The 22,394-nt window shown below is 45.7% G+C and overlaps 2 protein-coding genes across 3 annotated transcripts; both read left to right on the top strand.

The window, feature by feature from the left end:
* Window positions 1–218: 218 nt before the first annotated feature.
* LOC117562450 lies at window positions 219–3,867 on the top strand. 2 transcript variants are annotated; one of them, XM_034240276.1, is made up of 2 exons: window positions 219–932; window positions 2,732–3,867. In XM_034240276.1, exons 1-2 carry the CDS (start codon window positions 486–488, stop codon window positions 3,236–3,238), a joined length of 954 nt encoding a protein of 317 aa, XP_034096167.1. In that variant the 5' UTR covers window positions 219–485; the 3' UTR covers window positions 3,239–3,867. The 2 variants fall into 2 exon arrangements, with proteins under 2 accessions (XP_034096167.1, XP_034096166.1); XM_034240275.1 differs by having other exon boundaries at window positions 219–968; window positions 2,768–3,867.
* A 10,740-nt stretch (window positions 3,868–14,607) lies between these two features.
* On the top strand, window positions 14,608–17,941 carry LOC117562448 (involucrin-like). The gene is made up of 4 exons (XM_034240273.1): window positions 14,608–14,981; window positions 15,262–15,402; window positions 16,442–17,776; window positions 17,919–17,941. Exons 3-4 carry the CDS (start codon window positions 16,489–16,491, stop codon window positions 17,939–17,941), a joined length of 1,311 nt encoding a protein of 436 aa, XP_034096164.1. The 5' UTR covers window positions 14,608–14,981; window positions 15,262–15,402; window positions 16,442–16,488.
* Window positions 17,942–22,394: the final 4,453 nt, after the last annotated feature.

The raw sequence follows: 22,394 nt of genomic DNA, 5'->3' as shown, positions 1-22,394 counted from the left end.
TGAACAGTCACAGCAACAACGCAGTTTTGCATCTCCTCCTGAGAATAATAGTAGCGACGAAAACGAGCAACATTACCCTGGGACATGCCCCAAAACTAGAAGAACCAAGACCGGTGCACATACCTCCATGCCATTGATAGCGGCTGGAAGAGGAGGATTTCAATACCAATCATGGACTCACAGGGACATGGAAGCATTAGTGTCAAAACTACCTCCACTCACGAAAGGAGGTCAGAAGTGGGTGAATGATCTGGAGAAGTACACGGTCCAAGACCACCTGTGCTTGGGAGACATGAGGGCCCTGCTTGGACGGATAGAAGGAAGAGGCAAGAGCAGTAGATTCCGAGGCCAATTGCACGCACGACCCAGATGAAACTTAATTCAACAATATCAGGTCGAATTATTGGGCTGCTATTCGTTACATCTACCCGACAACACGCAGTTTACATGCCCTCAACAGCCTGAGAAAAGAACCGGGGGAAGAAATGCATGCCTTCTTGAAGAGATGTGAAGGAGTGTGGGAGGACTGCACTGGAGAACGGCATGACATTTCTCCGGCTGTTGTAATGTTGTGGAAGAACGCTGTCATTAAAGCCCTTCCCCGATCAGTGCAGGCAGGCCTGGGAGACATGGTGGGATTAGACGCTAAACCCATTGAAGAATGGAGACTACATCTCATTCACCACGATATGAAATACCAGGCAACAAAGGGGGAAAATTATGAAGAAATTAAAACACTAAAACTAAGACTTTTGAAGATACAAGTAGCTGAGAAAGATGCCGAAGCTAATAAAAACAAGAAATCGACAAAGCAGATGGCCATACTAGCAGAGAAGGCAGGGCGGACACCTCCAACAGTTCAACAAAGCGGAGGAGGAAGTGTATGTCCACAAAACCAGGTTCAGCAGACACCTGTGTATCTTCCTACGCAAGTACAGCCACAAGCACCACAGTATCTTCAACAGCAAATACCTGTGTATCTTCCTAACCAAGTACAGCCACAAGCACCACAGTATCTTCAACAGCAAATACCTGTGTATCTTCCTACCCAAGTACAGCCACAAGCACCACAGTATCTTCAACAGCAAATACCTGTGTATCTTCCTAACCAAGTACAGCCACAAGCACCACAGTATCTTCAACAGCAAATACCTGTGTATCTTCCTACCCAAGTACAGCCACAAGCACCACAGTATCTTCAACAGCAAATACCTGTGTATCTTCCTACCCAAGTACAGCCACAAGCACCACAGTATCTTTAACAGCAAATACCTGTGTATCTTCCTAACCAAGTACAGCCACAAGCACCACAGTATCTTCAACAGCAAATACCTGTGTATCTTCCTACGCAAGTACAGCCACAAGCACCACAGTATATTCAAGAGCAAATACCTGTGTATCTTCCTACCCAAGTACAGCCACAAGCACCACAGTATCTTCAACAGCAAATACCTGTGTATCTTCCTAACCAAGTACAGCCACAAGCACCACAGTATCTTCAACAGCAAATACCTGTGTATCTTCCTACCCAAGTACAGCCACAAGCACCACAGTATCTTCAACAGCAAATACCTGTGTATCTTCCTAACCAAGTACAGCCACAAGCACCACAGTATATTCAACAGCAAATACCTGTGTATCTTCCTACCCAAGTACAGCCACAAGCACCACGGTATATTCAACAGCAAATACCTGTGTATCTTCCTACCCAAGTACAGCCACAAGCACCACAGTATCTTCAACAGCAAATACCTGTGTATCTTCCTACCCAAGTACAGCCACAAGCACCACAGTATCTTCAACAGCAAACACCTGTGTATCTTCCTACCCAAGTACAGCCACAAGCACCACAGTATCTTCAACAGCAAACACCTGTGTATCTTCCTACCCAAGTACAGCCACAAGCACCACAGTATCTTCAACAGCAAACACCTGTGTATCTTCCTACCCAAGTACAGCCACAAGCACCACAGTATCTTCAACAGCAAATACCTGTGTATCTTCCTACGCAAGTACAGCCACAAGCACCACAGTATATTCAACAGCAGACACCTGTGTATCAGGGTTTCCGCTAGGATTCTCGCCGGTCAAATGTCCGAACAGAATTTATTTTACCGGACAAATTTGAAACTTACCGGTCATGTTTCAATAATAATAATAAGAGTTGTGTAGCAGAGTTTCCGTTGGCAGGTAATTACCGGACTATGACCGGATATGCTGAGGTTTAAAACTCAGTTAATGGGAGTCATTTTTATATTGCTTCAGTTTATAATCGTAACAGATCGAAAAATTCAGATTCATTTTTCAATAAATGATTCCACAAACAACATAATTATTACATTCAAACAAACTACTTGTAGTAGCCTAGATGAAGTACATTATTCAAAAGTTTACATTAACTTAAGAAGAATAACACGGGAGAAACGGATCCTCTCTTTTCCCTTCTCTCCTGACAGCCCGTCAGTTTCTCATGCAGCGCACTAAACAGTGGGCGGGGCTTCAGGTAATTATGGAGCAGCTGATCTGATCTCTCTCTCACGTCCGGTTATACTTCACTCGCGTTTATGTCCATATCGATCAGATCCAGCTCTCCTGATCGGCCGGCAATCGATAGGAGCATCGGACATTTTGACCGGCAAGTTTTGAATTTACCGGTTTTTATTACATTTTACCAGCTAAAAACCGGTAATTACCGGCTAACGGAAACCCTGCTGTGTATCTTCCTACCCAAGTACAGCCACAAGCACCACAGTATATTCAACAGCAAATACCTGTGTATCTTCCTACCCAAGTACAGCCGCAAGCACAGGTATACACTCCCATACAGCATCAACAAAAGGGACAATGGAGAGGAAAGCAACGATCAAGAGGAAGAAGGGATGATGGCTGCTTCATATGTGGAGATTGTAGACATCTGGCCAGAGATTGCCCCACTCAGCAATATCCACCACAAGGTAGCACCTCACAATACAGAGGAGAACCAGTGTTGGATATCAGAAATATTGAAGCGGAAGCATATGCCAGGGCCATGACGAATATTTCTGTTGGATCAGGTGATTGGGTAAATGTAAAAATCCACAAGATGAACTTGTTGCAACCTGTATGGAGTGGACCATGGGAAGTTGTAGAACGCACTGCAGATGCGCTCCGGATCAAAGTTAAAAAAGGAACATGTTGGCACCTTCTTACACATTGTGTAGCCGTACCGCCACCTTTCCAGAAACGGCACGGCAGTTAGAACTGATTTTGGAAAACTGGTACAAAAAACAATAAGGAATTGAACATATTTTACAACGACAGCACCAGGAGATGAGTAAACTCAAGAATCTGTAGTGTAAATACATTGAGAAAAACACATTTTACACTCGAACTGTTTGCACATCATAGACAAGGAATTTAGACAATATAAATAAATGTTCAGCAAAAGTAATAAGTATGGTGGAAAGTAGACATAGGCCTACACTTGATTCAAATGTCATTACTGTGATCCGATTGGTGTGCTCTGCAGGTTTACTATTGTTCGAAGTAACAGTGGGATTTAAAATGTTGGAGAAAATATGGAGATGTTCTTTCGTAGTGTGTGGAATATGTGATGCTGGAAACATGTAAGTATTTCAGAGTTGTGTTGGGTAAATATGTAGCAATGGATGAAACCATTTTTAGAGTGAGTTTTTGTAATATCATTAGTATACATTAATTATGTTGTTTAGATGGCATTTAACAACTAAGACAGATAGTATGATTAGAAAGAGACAGAGTGGAAAGGGTTGGATTTATTTAACCTCAGTGTGCAAGACTTCTTATAGGTAATGCGTCCCGAGACCTGGACTCCCCCTCTGAGTTAGAAAGGCTACGATCCCGACCCTCCAAACAGACAAAATACCTAACCCAACAGGAGACTCCTCCTTCGCCATCGAACAGACAGAGAACCAGAGCTGAAACAACAACAACAACAACAAGACTGCAGCCAGAACTATCTCCACCTGTGGCATCCAGAACCAAACAGCATGCTGACATACAGAGAGATACTCTCATCAGCCCCTCAGACAGGGCATGAAGTTCCAAGCTGAGCCACGAGATTTGGCACACGAGCAAAGTGTGGGACATGAGAGCAGAATCCGCCCTCCATAAAAACAGCAGAGAGACTGTGAAAGGAGGAGATGAAATGCAAAGCAGTACAAGAACAGTGGCATGATGGGGGCTGCAGATGTGACTGGGCCAATGGCTGCCTAAAAGAGTTACAGCGGATGGATTCAACAGCTGATGGACTGAAGAGAAGACAGAATCAGAGGAGTTGGCATGGTCGATTAGAAGTGAGGAGGCCGGGGTCACGGCTTGAGAAAACCAGGGGAGGAGAAAAGGAGAACGGGAATGAGTGAGTTTACACATAAACACACTTATTCACAAAACGCACATTTAAATAACTTGAATTAACTTCATAAAGACAGAAAGATTTATTAACCATGAATTAATCAATTGGTAAATTAAAAATAGCAGTAAAGAGGAAAATATTAAAGTAAAATGAGAATCATCCTAAAACACACTGAGGGATAAAGGGGGAGACATGACAGAGTAGAACCATATTCTTCAATATTTACATCATGTTAACAAATCATTCTTTAAGAGATTTGTATTCACGTGTGAATAAAGTAGTGATCTCATTTGTTACAATATTGATCACCATTAAAAGGATAGTTTTAGGAACCACTCTATCGGACACATCTTTATTTGTATGGATAAGGTTAAAGGGAGAGCTGGTGCCAAGCCACATATTAAATTCCAATCTAAAGTGTTGATTTCACCATTGTGGCATAGTTATTACCATAGGAGGGCTTTAAGATGGAAATATAAAACGACTTCTGTTTTAAATCCTTGATAAAGGAGGGAGTAATTGTTGCATGTTCGGACACCCAAGGTTCCACACACTGCTAAAGAGTTTAACATTGTTTTTTAAGTAGACCAGAATTAAAGATAAATGAGTATACTGAGCTATGAAATGCAGAGCGACACAGATCCTAGTAATGTTTTGACTCAAGATAATAGTTATGTACACAAGTTTCTGAAATAGATCATTAGACATTTTAATACTAATTAGGTGTAAATGGATTGCAGTAGTAGTAGTACTCTAAGGAAGTGAGTTTTGTACCAAGTTTCAGGAAAGGTGGGAGGCAGAAGTCCCAATGAAAAGTTAGAACCATCTTGAAAATCATAGTTGAAATCGTGAATGAATAAGGAATGGCGCTCCGCATATGATATATTTTTGTAGATAAAGGCTATGCTGAATTACCTCTGAAAAGACTCTGCAGAGCACGACATGGCCAAAAGACCGAGACCAAATTACCTTTGACCCTGACTGACAGTGTGACAAAAGCACTGTCCATGACTGACTCTGGGGTGAACCTGACATGACAACCAGACAGTGTGAGTGTGAATGAATGCCGGCATGTGATCAGTGTAACTGCATGATTCTAAAACAATAACTAACCAAGCATGTTTTTGGACTAACATATTATTTTGGAGCTCCAAGGGAAACGAGAGGTTTCCTAAAAATTCCACAAAAGGGGAAACCGCACATGTGACCCGTTTCTAATCTACTTGATATTTTACTCCCACAGGAGTTGGCGGTTTGCAAATGTAAAACTAAAATCTGAAGGACGGAGAGAAACACTTCTTTTCACTGAAGTGTTTACTGTGGAAATAATGATAATGGATGTAAAATTGTAAACAATGTTCGCTATGTCCCTAACCAATTACCTGACCGTTGTTTGTTCCCCTCCCATTACAGGCTTTTGTTACACATGAGTTCATGTGTGAAAAGGGGGGAGTGTGTATAATGTCAACATGGCTGTAAAATTCACAACTTACATTTTTCTTTTAAGGATTGACAGAAACCTTCCGCCCCAACCCAGATGTTCAAACTGAGCATTGAATGTAATTAACCTGCTCCATATCTGGGGATAAGATACTGTTTGGTGAATGTTGAGATGTTTCTAAATATTGATTGAATTATAACAGGTAACACAGAAGCAGAAGCAGTGGCCAAGGGGCTACTGTGAGAGATGTAATTACCGTATAGAATACCGAAGAAGTTGACCTGTGATAATTAAACCATTTTGTAATATTTTAACAGACATTAGAGTAACTGAGGTTTGAAATGTAGAAAGAACATATTACAGTTAAGCTAAAACATAGTAATGTAATGAGACCGAATTTAATTTAGACAACATCATGTAACTAGCCTGGTAAAGAATTAGAAGTAAAAGCCAAAGACTTTATTGTTTAGTTCATTATGGGGATATACATTTAATTTAAATTCATAATGAAAAGACATTTGATGACAGTATGTTGGAATTCTGTATTCATTTTTCAGCTTAATAATAGACAGGTAGAAGCCGTATTGCCAGGTGCAATCGATGGGATTTCTGCACACGATCCAAGCAGAGAATGACGTACCTTACAGGACAGATACACTCAGGAAATCATTCACTCTGACAGCATCATGACTTTAGTTGTTTTTGAATCCATAATGAAATTGTATTACATAACGTTAGTGTGTGTCTTTACCACAAACAGGAATAGTTCATTGTTATATTTAGATTTGAGAAAGATTACAAGGATTTTTATTTAGTTCACCATGAAGATGTTTTTTGTTTGTAACATATGCCCAGTAGTAAGATTGAAATATCAGCAGGTTCTGAATTATTATTCCTCTGTCCCACAACCAACAAGAATGTGGATGGGGGGGGGAACTATATCTACTAGAACCAGCAGAGATTCATAAATTACACCAGAGACACAGTAAAAGTAAATAAAGAGTCATATTTAGCTATTTTCAGATAGTTTAATCCTTTTTATACTTTGTAAAAGAACAAGTGCCTTTACACCAGATACAGTAAGAAGATGATTTATGATGTGAAAGGAGGGAGTTAGACGTTTTCCATACCAAGCTAATTGCTGCTATTTTACAAAGTGACATTAAAGGTTTAAGCTAGAAGTTATGCACAAATGAAAAACTTCATATTTATGATGAATATGTATTCTTATTTGTATTTTGTTTACTTTTATGAGTTATGTACCATGCAATGTTCGGATGAAGAACTAATTGATTTCAATATTATTTACATACCTTAAAGGGTATGTAAGGAGGGATTGTTAGAAATTAAAATCAGTTTTATTCTGAAAAACCGGAAGTTCACTAACTATTAACTTAATACTTTTATTCTGAAAATTATTCACTTCCGGTTAGCATTAGCATGTGGCGAAATGCTGCATTTTCAAACCGTGAATCAAAGGTGAAATGACATGTTGTACACTGAGCACACTGGGTTTAGCACTCATTTATTACCGCTGAATAACGTTTATAGGGAATGTTTAAATAACCACAGACACCAGAATGATATCATTTAACAACAGAAAAAGGCAGAAATTGCATTGGACCCGCCCCCGACGACGCCGGCCAATAGGAGAAGACCTCCGATGACAACAGGAAGAGCAAGCCAAGAATTGACCTCTTTCTACCTGCTGACCTGGACCAGAGCCATATAATAGAAGAGTTACGACAACGGAAGTCCAAAAACGGTTATCGCCACGTGGTTCATGTAGAAGAGGATCGTTCCCCGGAAGTTCATGGGGGGAATGTGAACGCATTGATAACAGGAGATAGAACTACGATTTTTGGTAATTATTAGTGAATAAAGGTTTTGATTTGCAATATGTATACAACAAATCGATATGTGTATGTATTTACATCAATATGTTTTAAAAAATAAAATAGAATTTGCTAATATTAAGTGATAATATTAGGATTAGTGTGAACAACTAGTTTACATGTTAGGCTGCCTTGGTTAAAGAGCCTGTTGCTGTTTATTTATAGCTTTGAATTCTTTCAAACCAATATTCTCTTCTTAAACTTGTATGGTAGTCAGGAGCATCACTTTCTAATGTTTATTGATATATTTAGAGGGAGGGGATCTAAAGTAATGCTTTAAAATTCAGATTAGATTCATGTCTACCATTTTCTAAAAGTCATGGTAGTTTCAGTAACCATGGTAATTGAGGAAGTTATCTAAATGACTAATGTCATCTTTATGGCTTTCAGAAAGGACAGGTGACTATCAAAGGACTAGCAGCAGCATGATGATGATGATGATGTTAAATGTGTTGTTTTAGGAACATCCATTGCAAATACATGGAATTCAATAAACATTGAATAGCATAGCATGCAGTTTGTCTGTGCCTTTTCCTCCTTGTTGTCCTGGTTTGCTGTGCTGCCTCCTAGTCTGCACCATGGTGTGCTGTGCTGCCTCCTAGTCTCCACCATGGTGTGCTGTGCTGCCTCCTAGTCTGCACCATGGTGTGCTGTGCTGCCTCCTAGTCTCCACCATGGTGTGCTGTGCTGCCTCCTAGTCGCCTCCTAGTCTGCACCATGGTGTGCTGTGCTGCCTCCTAGTCGCCACCATGGTGTGCTGTGCTGCCTCCTAGTCTCCACCATGGTGTGCTGTGCTGCCTCCTAGCTGCCTCCTAGTCTCCACCATGGTGTGCTGTGCTGCCTCCTAGTCGCCACCATGGTGTGCTGTGCTGCCTCCTAGCTGCCTCCTAGTCTCCACCATGGTTTGCTGTGCTGCCTCCTAGTCTCCACCATGGTTTGCTGTGCTGCCTCCTAGTCTCCACCATGGTTTGCTGTGCTGCCTCCTAGTCTCCACCATGGTTTGCTGTGCTGCCTCCTAGTCTCCACCATGGTTTGCTGTGCTGCCTCCTAGTCTCCACCATGGTTTGCTGTGCTGCCTCCTAGTCTCCACCATGGTTTGCTGTGCTGCCTCCTAGTCTCCACCATGGTTTGCTGTGCTGCCTCCTAGTCTCCACCATGGTTTGCTGCGCTGCCTCCTAGTCTCCACCATGGTTTGGCTGCGCTGCCTCCTAGTCTCCCACCATGGTTTGCTGTGCTGCCTCCTAGTCCTCCACCATGGTTTGCTGTGCTGCCTCCCTAGTCATCCACCATGGTTTGCTGCTGCTGCCTCCTAGTCATCCACCATGGTTTGCTGCTGCTGGCCTCCTAGTCTCCACCATGGTTGCTGTGCTGCCTCCTAGTCTCCACCATGGTGTGCTGGTGCTGCCTCCTAGTCTCCACCATGGTGTGCTGTGCTGCCTCCTAGTCTCCCACCATGGTGTGCTGTGCTGCCTCCTAGTCCCTCCTAGTCTGCACCATGGTGGTGCTGTGCTGCCATCCTAGTCGCCACCATGGTGTGCTGTGCTGCCTCCTAGTCTCCACCATGGTTGCTGTGCTGCTAGTCCTCCTACTGCCTCCTAGTCTCCACCATGGTGTGCTGTGCTGCCTCCTAGTCGCCACCATGTGCTGTGCTGCCTCCTAGCTCCTCCTAGTCTCCACCATGGTTTGCTGTGCTGCCTCCTAGTCTCCACCATGGTTTGCTGTGCTGCCTCCTAGTCTCCACCATGGTTTGCTGTGCTGCCTCCTAGTCTCCACCATGGTTTGCTGCGCTGCCTCCTAGTCTCCACCATGGTTTGCTGCGCTGCCTCCTAGTCTCCACCATGGTTTGCTGTGCTGCCTCCTAGTCTCCACCATGGTTTGCTGTGCTGCCTCCTAGTCTCCACCATGGTTTGCTGTGCTGCCTCCTAGTCTCCACCATGGTTTGCTGTGCTGCCTCCTAGTCTCCACCATGGTTTGCTGTGCTGCCTCCTAGTCTCCACCATGGTTTGCTGTGCTGCCTCCTAGTCTCCACCATGGTTTGCTGTGCTGCCTCCTAGTCACCACCATGGTTGGGGCTGTGCTGCCTCCTAGTCTCCACCATGGTGTGCTGTGCTGCCTCTAGTCTCCACCATGGTTTTGCTGTGCTGCCTCCTATTCATCCACCATGGTTTGCTGCTGCTGCCTCCTAGTCCTCCACCATGGTTGCTGTGCTGCCTCCTAGTCATCCACCATGGTTTGCTGTGCTGCCTCCTAGTCTCACCATGGTTTGCTGTGCTGCCTCCTAGTCGCCACCATGGTGTGCTGTGCTGCCTCCTAGTCTCCACCATGGTGTGCTGTGCTGCCTCCTAGTCACCACCATGGTTTGCTGTGCTGCCTCCTAGTCACCACCATGGTTTGCTGTGCTGCCTCCTAGTCTCCACCATGGTTTGCTGCGCTGCCTCCTAGTCTCCACCATGGTTTGCTGTGCTGCCTCCTAGTCACCACCATGGTTTGCTGCGCTGCCTCCTAGTCTCCACCATGGTTGTGCTGTGCTGCTCCTAGTCTCCACCATGGTTTGCTGTGCTGGCCTCCTAGTCTCCACCATGGTTTGCTGCGCTGCCTCCTAGTTTCCACCATGGTTTGCTGTGCTGCCTCCTAGTCTCCACCATGGTGTGCTGTGCTGCCTCCTAGTCGTCCACCATGGTTGCTGTGCTGCTCCTAGTCTCCACATGGTTTGCTGTGCTGCCTCCTAGTCTCCACCATGTTTTGCTGTGCTGCCTCCTAGTCTCCACCATGTGTGCTGTGCTGCCTCCTAGTCTCCACCATGGTGTGCTGTGCTGCCTCCTAGTCTCCACCATGGTTTGCTGTTGCTGCCTCCTAGTCTCCACCATGGTGTGCTGTGCTGCCTCCTAGTCTCCACCATGGTTTGGCTGTGCTGCCTCCTAGTCTCCACCATGGTTTGCTGTGCTGCCTCCTAGTCTCCACCATGGTTGCTGTGCTTGCCTCCTAGTCTCCACCATGGTTTGCTGTGCTGCCTCCTAGTCTCCACCATGGTTTGCTGTGCTGCCTCCTAGTCTCCACCATGGTTTGCTGCGCTGCCTCCTAGTCTCCACCATGGTTTGCTGTGCTGCCTCCTAGTCTCCACCATGGTGTGCTGTGCTGCCTCCTAGTTCTCCACCATGGTTGCTGTGCTGGCCTCCTAGTCTCCACCATGGTTTGCTGTGCTGCCTCCTAGTCTCCACCATGGTTTGCTGTGCTGCCTCCTAGTCTCCACCATGGTGTGGCTGTGCTGCCTCCTAGTCTCCACCATGGTTTGCTGTGCTGCCTCCTAAGTCTCCACCATGGTGTGCTGTGGCCTGCCTCCTAGTCTCCACCATGGTTTGCTGTGCTGCCTCCTAAGTCCTCCACCATGGTTGTGCTGTGCTGTGCCTCCTAGGTCTCGCACCATGGGTTTGCTGTGCTGCCTCCGGTGGGGGGGTCTCCACCATGTGGTGTGACTGTGCTGCCTCCTAGTCTCAACCATAGGTTTGCTGTGCTGCCAAATCCTAGTCCTCCAACATGGTTTGCTGTGCCTTGCCTCCTAGTCTCCACCATGGTGTGCTGTGTCTGCCTGCCCTAGTCTACACCATGGTTTGGCTGTGCTGCCTCCTAGTCTCCAACCATGGGTTTGCTGCGCTGTCTCCTAGTCTCCACCATGGTTTGCTTGCGCTGCCCTCCTAGTCTCCACCATGGTGTTGCTGTGCTGCCCCTAGTCCCAACCATGGTTTGCTGTGCTGCCTCCTAGCTCTCCACCATGGTTTGCTGTGCTGCCCTCCTAGTCCTCCACCATGGGTTGCCTCCTAGTCACCCCATGGTTGCTGTGCTGCCCTCCTAGTCTGCACCATGGTTTGCTGCGGCTGCCTCCTAGTCTCCTCCACCATGGTTTGCTGCTGCTGTACCTTCCATAGTCATCCACCATGGTTTGCTGTGCAAGCCTCCTAGTCTTCCACCATGGTTTGCTGTGCAGCCTCCTAGTCTCCACCCCTGGTTGCTGTGCAGCCTCTATCCACCATGGTTTGCTGTGCAGCCTCCTAGTCTCCACCATGGTGTGCTGTGCTGCCTCCTAGTCACCACCATGGTTTGCTGTGCTGCCTCCTAGTCGCCACCATGGTTTGCTGTGCTGCCTCCTAGTCTCCACCATGGTTTGCTGTGCTGCCTCCTAGTCACCACCATGGTTTGCTGTGCAGCCTCCTAGTCTCCACCATGGTGTGCTGTGCTGCCTCCTAGTCTCCACCATGGTTTGCTGTGCTGCCTCCTAGTCTCCACCATGGTTTGCTGTGCTGCCTCCTAGTCACCACCATGGTTTGCTGTGCTGCCTCCTAGTCTCCACCATGGTTTGCTGTGCTGCCTCCTAGTCTCCACCATGGTTTGCTGTGCTGCCTGGGGATGCTCCAATCGCTCAGAGAAAGGAGTACGAATGTACAGCTTCCCCACTGACACAGAGCGGAGGAAGCAGGAGCAATTTCACGACCAACAGCAAAAACATATGTGATGTAATTATATACAAACACTGCATTTGCACTTTTTCACAAAACGAAAACCCCACCATTGGGAAAGCTTAATGTTTTGTTTAATACAAAAAAACAGGGAAAGACTTGAAAAACACAGAGTTGAGACTCAGGGTGCAGGGTGAGGGTCTCAGTGCAGGTATTCAGGCTCCATTGAATCCCCCTCTGGTTCTTGTGCTGAAAGAGGGAGTAACAGACAGGAGAAAGGGTTATACACACCTATAGCACACCTATTGGATGGGAAATTGCCTTGGGGAGATAAGGTGTGGTCTTTGTTCCCAACTGAAGTTATGGAACTTTATTATTTGTGAGTTTAACAAAGTATGACAAATGGCATCAGTAACAGATGTGATATGAATTTCTATAAAGTTGTCTCACATTCTTGGTCATATTGTATATACAGTATGTAATGAGTATAACATGTCCAGTAAGTATAAAGTGTTTCCTAATACTGTGTATTCAACCACTATGGAATATGTATGTGGGCAGACAAGATTCAGACACAGTTGTTCTGTGTGTGAAGTAACCTCAAGTCACTCCGCAGGCACATTTTGATGCAGACCAGTTTGTCAAGACAAAAAAGGGCAAGACTAGGCTGAGAGCAGAGGCTATACCACCATCTTCGTGCATCGCCCTGTGGTCAAAAAGAGAAGGGCCCCTGCACCACGATTCACCCCGGGACCTGTATCTACAAAGCCCATAGCTCATGATCACAGCGATAGTGTGAAAGGTGACACAGGTATAATAAGTATGAACTCTTAGTAACAAAAGTAATATTTCTTATTTTTAAGTGGTATAATATTTTAAATGTTCGAACATTTACAGTGCCATGTCTTCGACTTACATTAGTCTCAAAGATTGAGGGAAGAAGGGAAGGGATCACTGCCCTCCACCTGCCAGAGGAGCGCAAACAACAAAAACAAGCAAGGTGTCCCGTCATGTACCTGGAAGTTTGGGTTGGCCAAATGGAGTAAGAGAGGGACTTGAAAAACCTTGGTGGCTCTCTACTCATGTTGTTACAGTTGTCTTGGTTACAGCTCTCACGTGTTTTTTTGTTGCCATTTCCACATCTTTAGAAAATATGAAATAAAAAATTGAAGTGAAATCAACCTCTTCTCTGGAGAACAAACTTTGATTTCTCTGTCTTGTGAGTTTGCAGTCTTGCTCCTCCACCTGTAACATCACTGCCCCTCCACCTGCCATACAGTAGGTTACTAACAAGATTACTTATATAATACAGTGATAGAATACATGTTTAGTATGCTTACTTATATAAAACAGTAGTATTAAACTTACCTTGTGTGTTCACTCTCACTTAAGTCCCTCTCCCTTTGCCATCAATCCAAAATCAGCTGAGCTGCAACATTATACAGGCAGGTAATAATCAACATAATCACAAGGACACAATATGGCTCTGCTAAAAACACTCACTCTTACACGCACCAAAGTTATAGTTATCTAATATTTAACTCCCTCCACCCCCGCATACAATCCCGTTTAGAAGCCCCTCTTCTCTAATTCAACAACGTTGGACCAAATAGACATTAAGAGAACGGAATTTACAATTAAAAGGCTGTTCAACGTGTGTTGCTAACTTGCTTCGGTATCCTAGCTTGATCTGTTATCTGTAAACGTTCCCTAAATCTACTGATTTAGGGATAATCCACTGACATCCTTTAATACACATGTTCAATTGAATCAGATGTACTGATAATATCCGCAATATAAATCTTTAAACTTCTTCTTACCTTTAAAAGTCCGTCACGAACGGTCTATTATGCTGCAACTCCACAGCTCTGCTAGCCTTGGCGCTAACTTCCGGGGAACGATTGAGAGGCTCCACGATCCGCCATTGCTGTAAAAAAGTGGTCCATTGGAGTGAACGGAGATGTCATAACTCTTCTATTATACGGCTCTGACCTGGACTAACCGGTCGGATGAGGAGAGCGCCTCCACTCGCACATTTCATTTTGTACACCACCGCATCTTTTGTGTAATTAAATGCTGTTAACTTTTATAAGCTTCCCTTGACTCTTTTCAGTCTCTCCTGCCTTCGGGGTTATAGAATACACTTATGGCGCGTTTCCACTGCAGCGGGTAGCCCCGTTTAAGCGTCCTTAACCGTCCTCAAGCGGCCAGGCCGGTTTTTGGTGGCGTTTCCATATAGCCTAGTACCGGCCAGCGGGTACTTTTTCCGGCCTCATAAAATCGTGGTTCCCTCAGATCAGGGCCAGGGCTGAACTAGTGACGTCAACACTCTCGACTGCTGATTGGTCAGAGAGAATCGTCACAAGATCGCGCGCGAGTTCATCCCTAGCGTCGCATATATATCTAGAAGCAAGCTTGCAGCATTTTTATAAACAGCATTTTGTAAACGGAGGAGCTACACAAATGGCTACTTCTAAGAAAAGCACATCGTGGTCGACCGAGGAGGTGACGACGTTCCTTCATCTCATTGGGGATGATAAAATCCAGCGGGAGCTCGACGGAACAACGAGAAATGTGAAAGTGTTCCAGGATGTCTCTGCACAGATGTCCGAACGCGGATTGTCGAGGACTTTCCTGCAGTGTAGGGAAAAAGATGAAGAGTGAATATCGCCAAGTAAAGGACAACAACAACACGAGTGGTGCGGGTAGGAAACACTGGAAGTGGTTCGATTTGTTGGACCAGATTTACGGCCATAGACCGGCCAACGTTGGGAGGGAGGGAGGCCTGGACTCTGCAACGGCTTTACTGGAGTCCCTGCAAGGTACGCTCACTTCTAACAAAGAAGTCTATTTTATCCTTACATTAATGTTAGACAACCCATGCTGTTATGGAGCCCCGAAGAGCTACATAGCTAGCTAAGGCAGATAGCCTAGGCAGATAGCCTTAGCTAGAGCTATTGTTTGCTAACACCATATGTGCCATTGTTTACGTTCAGTTTTTCTTTTCTATAGTTGCTGTTGCTGTTTAGTATTGTGCTGCAGTAGTTTGTGGAATTAACAAGTCATGTTGCTGTTCTCGATGATTACATTGGGACTCGTGAGGAGGAACATTCCCGAACAACGGGTGATGGCAGTGTTCCGTCCACATCGTCATTGAATCCAGAACAGACCCCAGCCGAAGACCCGAACCCGACTCCGCCACCAACACGAGTGCCATCACGACACCGCAGCGTGTGGTTCTAGGTAAGAAATAGAAATGGCAAAACGACTGGAATTGTGTTTTTAAAGCTTGGATCATCCATCGTCAGTAATTAAAATAAGCTATACCACTGTGTGGAAATGCTGTTACAAGTAAAGTCTTAGCTAGTAAGCAGCTAGTACAGTTGTGTGTGACATCCAATCATATACATATCTTTATATTCATTATCAACAGATAAAGTGCTTTACATATGCAATAAAAAAGCATCAGCATGACATGCCAAACAATATGAAATAAAAAAGCAGAACACAAATTAAAATCAATGGAATACATTTAAAAATATGTTGCAGTTCTCTGCTTAAAACACAATGCCATCATATTAATTACATCCGGCATTCAGGCATGGTATTTATTGCATATCAGGTTAGGAAGGTGCATCTGCTAACACTTCACTATCTGCACATTTGGAATATAACACAAAGACAATCAGGATATGAAAATGATGGTGTCTTTGTGAGCTAACAGTCTGTGAACAACAGCCTGGAGCTTCACTTCCTGATAACACATTTTTCTCACTAACAATGTTGAGGATTTAGTGCCAGAGGGCCAGAGCTGTCCCGAATTTCATAGCAGAGAAAAAAGCTACTTTTAATTACAGCATCTTCATAACAGATTCATAAAATATGAATTAAAAGACACACCCCAAGTGTTTTTATGCATTTAATACAACATTTCTATTCCAATTGGTTTAAAACATATATTTTAACTTTCAACACAGATGTCAGCTTTGTCACTAGTCAAGTTTCTTTCTACAAGAGCATCAGCCTGTAAAGGATGAAACTGTAGAGCAGCCTTACCATTTTAATACACCTTGCTCATGTTCATATTCTCATATATTTATATTCATTACCAACAGGCTGGACATAATGTAATTCACAATCATTATAAACATCTAGGGCCAGCACTTTCTTTAGTTCACCTTACTGTTGTTCTGTTTCTACATGTTATTCTTATATCCTTGTGTGACCTGTACCCGTCCTGTGTTTTTTCCTTATTGCTAATTATTATCTTATTGTCACCCAGGCAAGAGGAAACGAGGAGGAGAGGATCGGGCCCAGCAGGAACAGTACATGGCCCAGCATGAACAGCACATGGCCCAGCATGAACAGCACATGGCCCAGCAGGAACAGCACATGGCCCAGCAGGAACGGTACATGGCCCAGCAGGAACAGCACATGGCCCAGCATGAACGGCACATGGCCCAGCATGAACAGCACATGGCCCAGCATGAACAGCACATGGCCCAGCAGGAACGGTACATGGCCCAGCAGGAACAGTACATGGCCCAGCATGAACAGCACATGGCCCAGCATGAACAGCACATGGCCCAGCAGGAACAGTACATGGCCCAGCATGAACAGCACATGGCCCAGCAGGAACAGCACATGGCCCAGCATGAACAGCACATGGCCCAGCAGGAACAGTACATGGCCCAGCATGAACAGCACATGGCCCAGCAGGAACAGTACATGGCCCAGCATGAACAGCACATGGCCCAGCAGGAACAGCACATGGCCCAGCATGAACAGCACATGGCCCAGCAGGAACAGCACATGGCCCAGCATGAACAGCACATGGCCCAGCAGGAACAGTACATGGCCCAGCAGGAACGGTACATGGCCCAGCAGGAACAGTACATGGCCCAGCATGAACAGCACATGGCCCAGCATGAACAGCACATGGCCCAGCAGGAACAGTACATGGCCCAGCATGAACAGCACATGGCCCAGCATGAACGGCACATGGCCCAGCATGAACAGCACATGGCCCAGCATGAACAGCACATGGCCCAGCAGGAACGGTACATGGCCAGCAGGAACAGTACATGGCCCAGCATGAACAGCACATGGCCCAGCATGAACAGCACATGGCCCAGCAGGAACAGTACATGGCCCAGCATGAACAGCACATGGCCCAGCAGGAACAGCACATGGCCCAGCATGAACAGCACATGGCCCAGCAGGAACAGTACATGGCCCAGCATGAACGGCACATGGCCCAGCATGAACGGCACATGGCCCAGCATGAACGGCACATGGCCCAGCATGAACGGCACATGGCCCAGCATGAACGGCACATGGCCCAGCATGAACGGCACATGGCCCAGCATGAACGGCACATGGCCCAGCAGGAACGGCACATGGTCCAGCATGAACAGCACATGGCCCAGCACATGGCCCAGCATGAACAGCACATGGCCCAGCAGGAACAGCACATGGCCCAGCAGGAACAGTACATGGCCCAGCAGGAACAGTACATGGCCCAGCATGAACAGCACATGGCCCAGCATGAACAGCACATGGCCCAGCATGAACAGCACATGGCCCAGCAGGAACAGCACATGGCCCAGCAGGAACGGTACATGGCCCAGCAGGAACGGTACATGGCCCAGCAGGAACGGCACATGGCCCAGCATGAACGGTACATGGCCCAGCAGGAACGGCACATGGCCCAGCATGAACGGCACATGGCCCAGCATGAACGGTACATGGCCCAGCAGGAACGGCACATGGCCCAGCATGAACGGCACATGGCCCAGCATGAACGGCACATGGCCCAGCATGAACGGCACATGGCCCAGCAGGAACGGCACATGGCCCAGCATGAACGGCACATGGCCCAGCATGAACGGCACATGGCCCAGCATGAACGGCACATGGCCCAGCAGGAACGGCACATGGCCCAGCAGGAACGGCACATGGCCCAGCAGGAACGGCACATGGCCCAGCATGAACGGCACATGGCCCAGCATGAACGGCACATGGCCCAGCAGGAACGGTACATGGCCCAGCAGGAACGGCACATGGCCCAGCATGAACGGCACATGGCCCAGCATGAACGGCACATGGCCCAGCATGAACGGCACATGGCCCAGCATGAACGGCACATGGCCCAGCAGGAACGGCACCATGAACAGCACATGGCCCAGCAGGAACAGTACATGGCCCAGCAGGAACGGCACCATGAACAGTACATGGCCCAGCAGGAACAGTACATGGCCCAGCAGGAACAGTACATGGCCCAGCAGGAACGGCACCATGAACAGCACATGGCCCAGCATGAACAGCACATGGCCCAGCAGGAACGGCACCATGAACAGTACATGGCCCAGCATGAACAGTACATGGCCCAGCAGGAACGGCACTTGGACTGGGCCAAAGCGTCTGCTGAGCGGAGATGGGAGTTGGATGCCGCCTTGAGAAGGGAAGATGCCACCTTGAGAAGGGAGGAGGCAAAGGAGGAGGCCGCCTTGAGAAGGGAGGAGGCCGCTCAAACAGAGACCTTCAACCTCGCCTTCCTGCGCACTCTTGGCAAGGTGCTAGGGGGACTGGGCAGCCGACGTGGCCCGTCTCCTCCTTAATAGTTATTGTACCTATTATATTTTGTTTTTCTAGTTATTTTTTAAAAGTGTACTTTCTTGTTTATTTATGTTCTTTAAAATGTTCATTTTATTTTTACACTGCCATGTGTGCCATCATTTTTTTATTTGTATTGTTTAATGGCATGCCTTTTTTTTTTTTTAGTATACTGCCATCAATAAAGTACTTATTTGACTTATCTTATCTCTTGTTGATAATGGATTGCACCTAACAGAAAAAAATCAGATTCACATCATCTTGATTTAGAGAGATATAGTTTTGCTGTGTTGTACACTTTGTTTATAGTTAGCTTTGATATTCGCTTAATTTATTAGAAAGATTTTCTTTTCATGATCTCATATTTCCTCAAAGGTTCTTATTATGGGGCAGTACTTACTTACTGGTGCTTGAATTTCAAATATTTACTAAATATTCAATTCAGATAATATTTGTTTAAAACATTTGACAAACGCATGTATATGAAAAAAAAAAGATGTATTTATGTTTAATATAATGCATATTGACATATTCAGGTAGCGCATCAAACCCTCTCTGATGTCAGTGCCCTCCTCCTCTGCACCTTGAGCCACTGCTACCCCAGGCTCTGCTGCTGCTGGTGCATCCCACCCATCATCATAGGCCTCTCCATGACTCGCAGAGGTTATGTAGAGCACAGCATGTCAGCACCATGGATTTCACAAGTTTCACATCACAGTCATTTCTTTTCATGAGGCAACGCCACCTTCCCTTCAGTCGACCCAATGTGTTTTCAACCACTACCCGTGCGCTGCAACTTTTCTTGTTGGATACCACATGTTCTGCTGTCAGCCGTCCAGTGTCTGGGAAGGGTTTTAAGAGCCAGCTTTGCAAGGGATAGGCATTGTCTCCCAGGATGTAATAGCCAGCATTCCCCCCACCAATGTCCCTGGTGCAAGGTGGAAAGTAGTTGCCACGACTGGCCAACTCCCACAATGTGGACAGCCTCAAAACCCGAGCGTCATGCATGCTCCCAGACATTCCTGCAAACACATTCCAGAAATGTCCCTTTCCATCTACAACTCCTTGAAGGATGATGGAGTGCCAGCCTTTCCGGTTGAAATAGTCACAGTGGTATTCCTGTGGTGCCAAGATGGGTATGTGTGATCCATCAATAGCACCTACACACTGTGGGAGCCCCCACCGGTTCTCAGTGTAGGCAGCCATTTCTGCAAACTGCTCCCGGTCTGGTGAACGAATTAGTTCCGGTACCAACAACGCCTCTGCAGCAGCACAGAAGTCTCGCACACACCGGCACACAGTGGTCCTGCTCACTCCGAAAAGATGTCCAATGCTTCTGTACTCTGAGCCGGTAGCAAGCTTCCACAGTGCGATGGCCACCCTCTTCAGAGGTATTGTAGTGGAAATTTTATTATATCCTGATATGTTCAAAGTAACCAAATGCTTCTCATTTGGTTACTGTGCTGTTTTCCTCTATCTTCTCTACTTCAAGGCCACAGAGCTGTTTTGGCTACTGAGTTGACTCGCACAAAGTCACACGAGAACTTCTACAGCTCAAGGCCAGGTGTCTAATAACAATGTGACCGTGTGAAGATTTCTTACCTTCCCACCTTTTTACTCTCCCTTTACATTGCTTTGCGATCATATTGAACTGCGCACACTCGCGCAGACTATCCTATACTCTGTGAGACCTGTGTCTATATTTTATTGTATCTGATGTTTGTTTGAGGCCTCGAATAAACATCACCAGAAAGACAACTCTGTTGGATTCACCATTTATTTGTTTTCTGACTTGTACTCTACAGTATTGGGGTTTTTAGATTTCCATAACAGTATACACACGCGGAATGTTGTGTCCTGTCTCTCCATCGCTGGCCGCAGTTTGTTGCACAGGTAGGCGTAGGTTTCCTCAGACATCCTGAAGTTCTCCACTGAGTGTGTGTGAAAGATGGAACAATCACACCCACCACTCGGTAGCTCGGTCGAGCATCCAAACGCATGGTCCGCGGCGACGTAACTTCTGAAATACACAAACAAAAGCATACATATTTTAATACGTAAAAGTGGTAGCTACAATTAATTAAATATTTGAAACACGTTGGTCGTATTGTGAGCCTAAACACATGGCTAGTTTCAATTCAGATAATATTTGTTTAAAACATTATTACATGTTTATTTTGTAATAGTATTAAGAATACATGATAAATACATAATACATAAAGTAGAAATTGCTCAATTGTAATACCCTCGTTCTACTAGATTCAAACAACACATTCCTTATATATTTCAAAGATGAGAGAACAAAAGAAACCTATAACCCATTCAAGCTTTTAACAAGAAGAAAGATTGAGGTTATATTTTAATATTGTTTTATGTTGTGGATACTTTAGCCTCCATCCATGTTTACGATTGTCCACACTATTTCACACTTGCATTTATTATGAATATAGTTTTGCTGTGTTTTACACTTTGGTATTTATGTTTAAAGATTTTCTTTTCATGATCTGATATTTCCTCAAAGGTTCTTATTATGGAGCAGAACTTACTGGTGCTTTGATTTCAAATAGCTTACCGAGTAGCGTTGTAGTCTGTTCCTGTTGTAGTCTCTGCAGCGTTGTAGGACTTCCAAAACTCTCGTCAGCTTCTTCTGCATTTCGTCTTGATATACGCAGCCTACTTTGAAACATCACTTTCCTTCTCGCTGTGATCCCTTTCCTTCTTCTCGCTGTGATCCCTTTCCTTCTTGCTGTGATCCCTTTCCTTCTTGCTGTGATCCCTTTCCTTCTTGCTGTGATCCCTTTCCTTCTTCTCGCTGTGATCCCTTTCCTTCTTCTCGCTGTGATCCCTTTCCTTCTTGCTGTGATCCCTTTCCTTCTTGCTGTGATCCCTTTCCTTCTTCTCGCTGTGATCCCTTTCCTTCTTCTCGCTGTGATCCCTTTCCTTCTTGCTGTGATCCCTTTCCTTCTTGCTGTGATCCCTTTCCTTCTTCTCGCTGTGATCCCTTTCCTTCTTCTCGCTGTGATCCCTTTCCTTCTTCTTGCTGTGATCCCTTTCCTTCTTGCTGTGATCCCTTTCCTTCTTCTCACTGTGATCCCTTTCCTTCTTCTCGCTGTGATCCCTTCCTTCTTCTCGCTGTGATCCCTTCTCCTTCTTCTCGCTGTGATCCCTTTCCTTCTTCTCGCTGTGATCCCTTTCCTTCTTCTTGCTGTGATCCCTTTCCTTCTTGCTGTGATCCCTTTCCTTCTTCTCGCTGTGATCCCTTTCCTTCTTCTCGCTGTGATCCCTTTCCTTCTTCTCGCTGTGATCCCTTTCCTTCTTGCTGTGATCCCTTTTCCTTCTTCTCGCTGTGATCCCTTTCCTTCTTCTCGCTGTGATCCCTTTCCTTCTTCTCGCTGTGATCCCTTTCCTTCTTCTCGCTGTGATCCCTTTCTTCTTCTCGCTGTGATCCCTTTCCTTCTTCTCGCTGTGAATCCCTTTCCTTCTTCCGCTGTGATCCCTTTCCTTCTTCTCGCTGTGATCCCTTTCCTTCTTCCTCGCTGTGATCCCTTTCCTTCTTCTCGCTGTGATCCCTTTTCCTTCTTCTCGCTGTGATCCCTTTCATTCTTCTCGCTGTGATCTCG

This window comes from Gymnodraco acuticeps, unplaced genomic scaffold, assembly GCF_902827175.1.
Source record: "Gymnodraco acuticeps unplaced genomic scaffold, fGymAcu1.1, whole genome shotgun sequence".
NCBI classification, from domain to species: domain Eukaryota; kingdom Metazoa; phylum Chordata; class Actinopteri; order Perciformes; family Bathydraconidae; genus Gymnodraco; species Gymnodraco acuticeps.
This window is presented reverse-complemented; position numbering and strand designations above follow the sequence as displayed.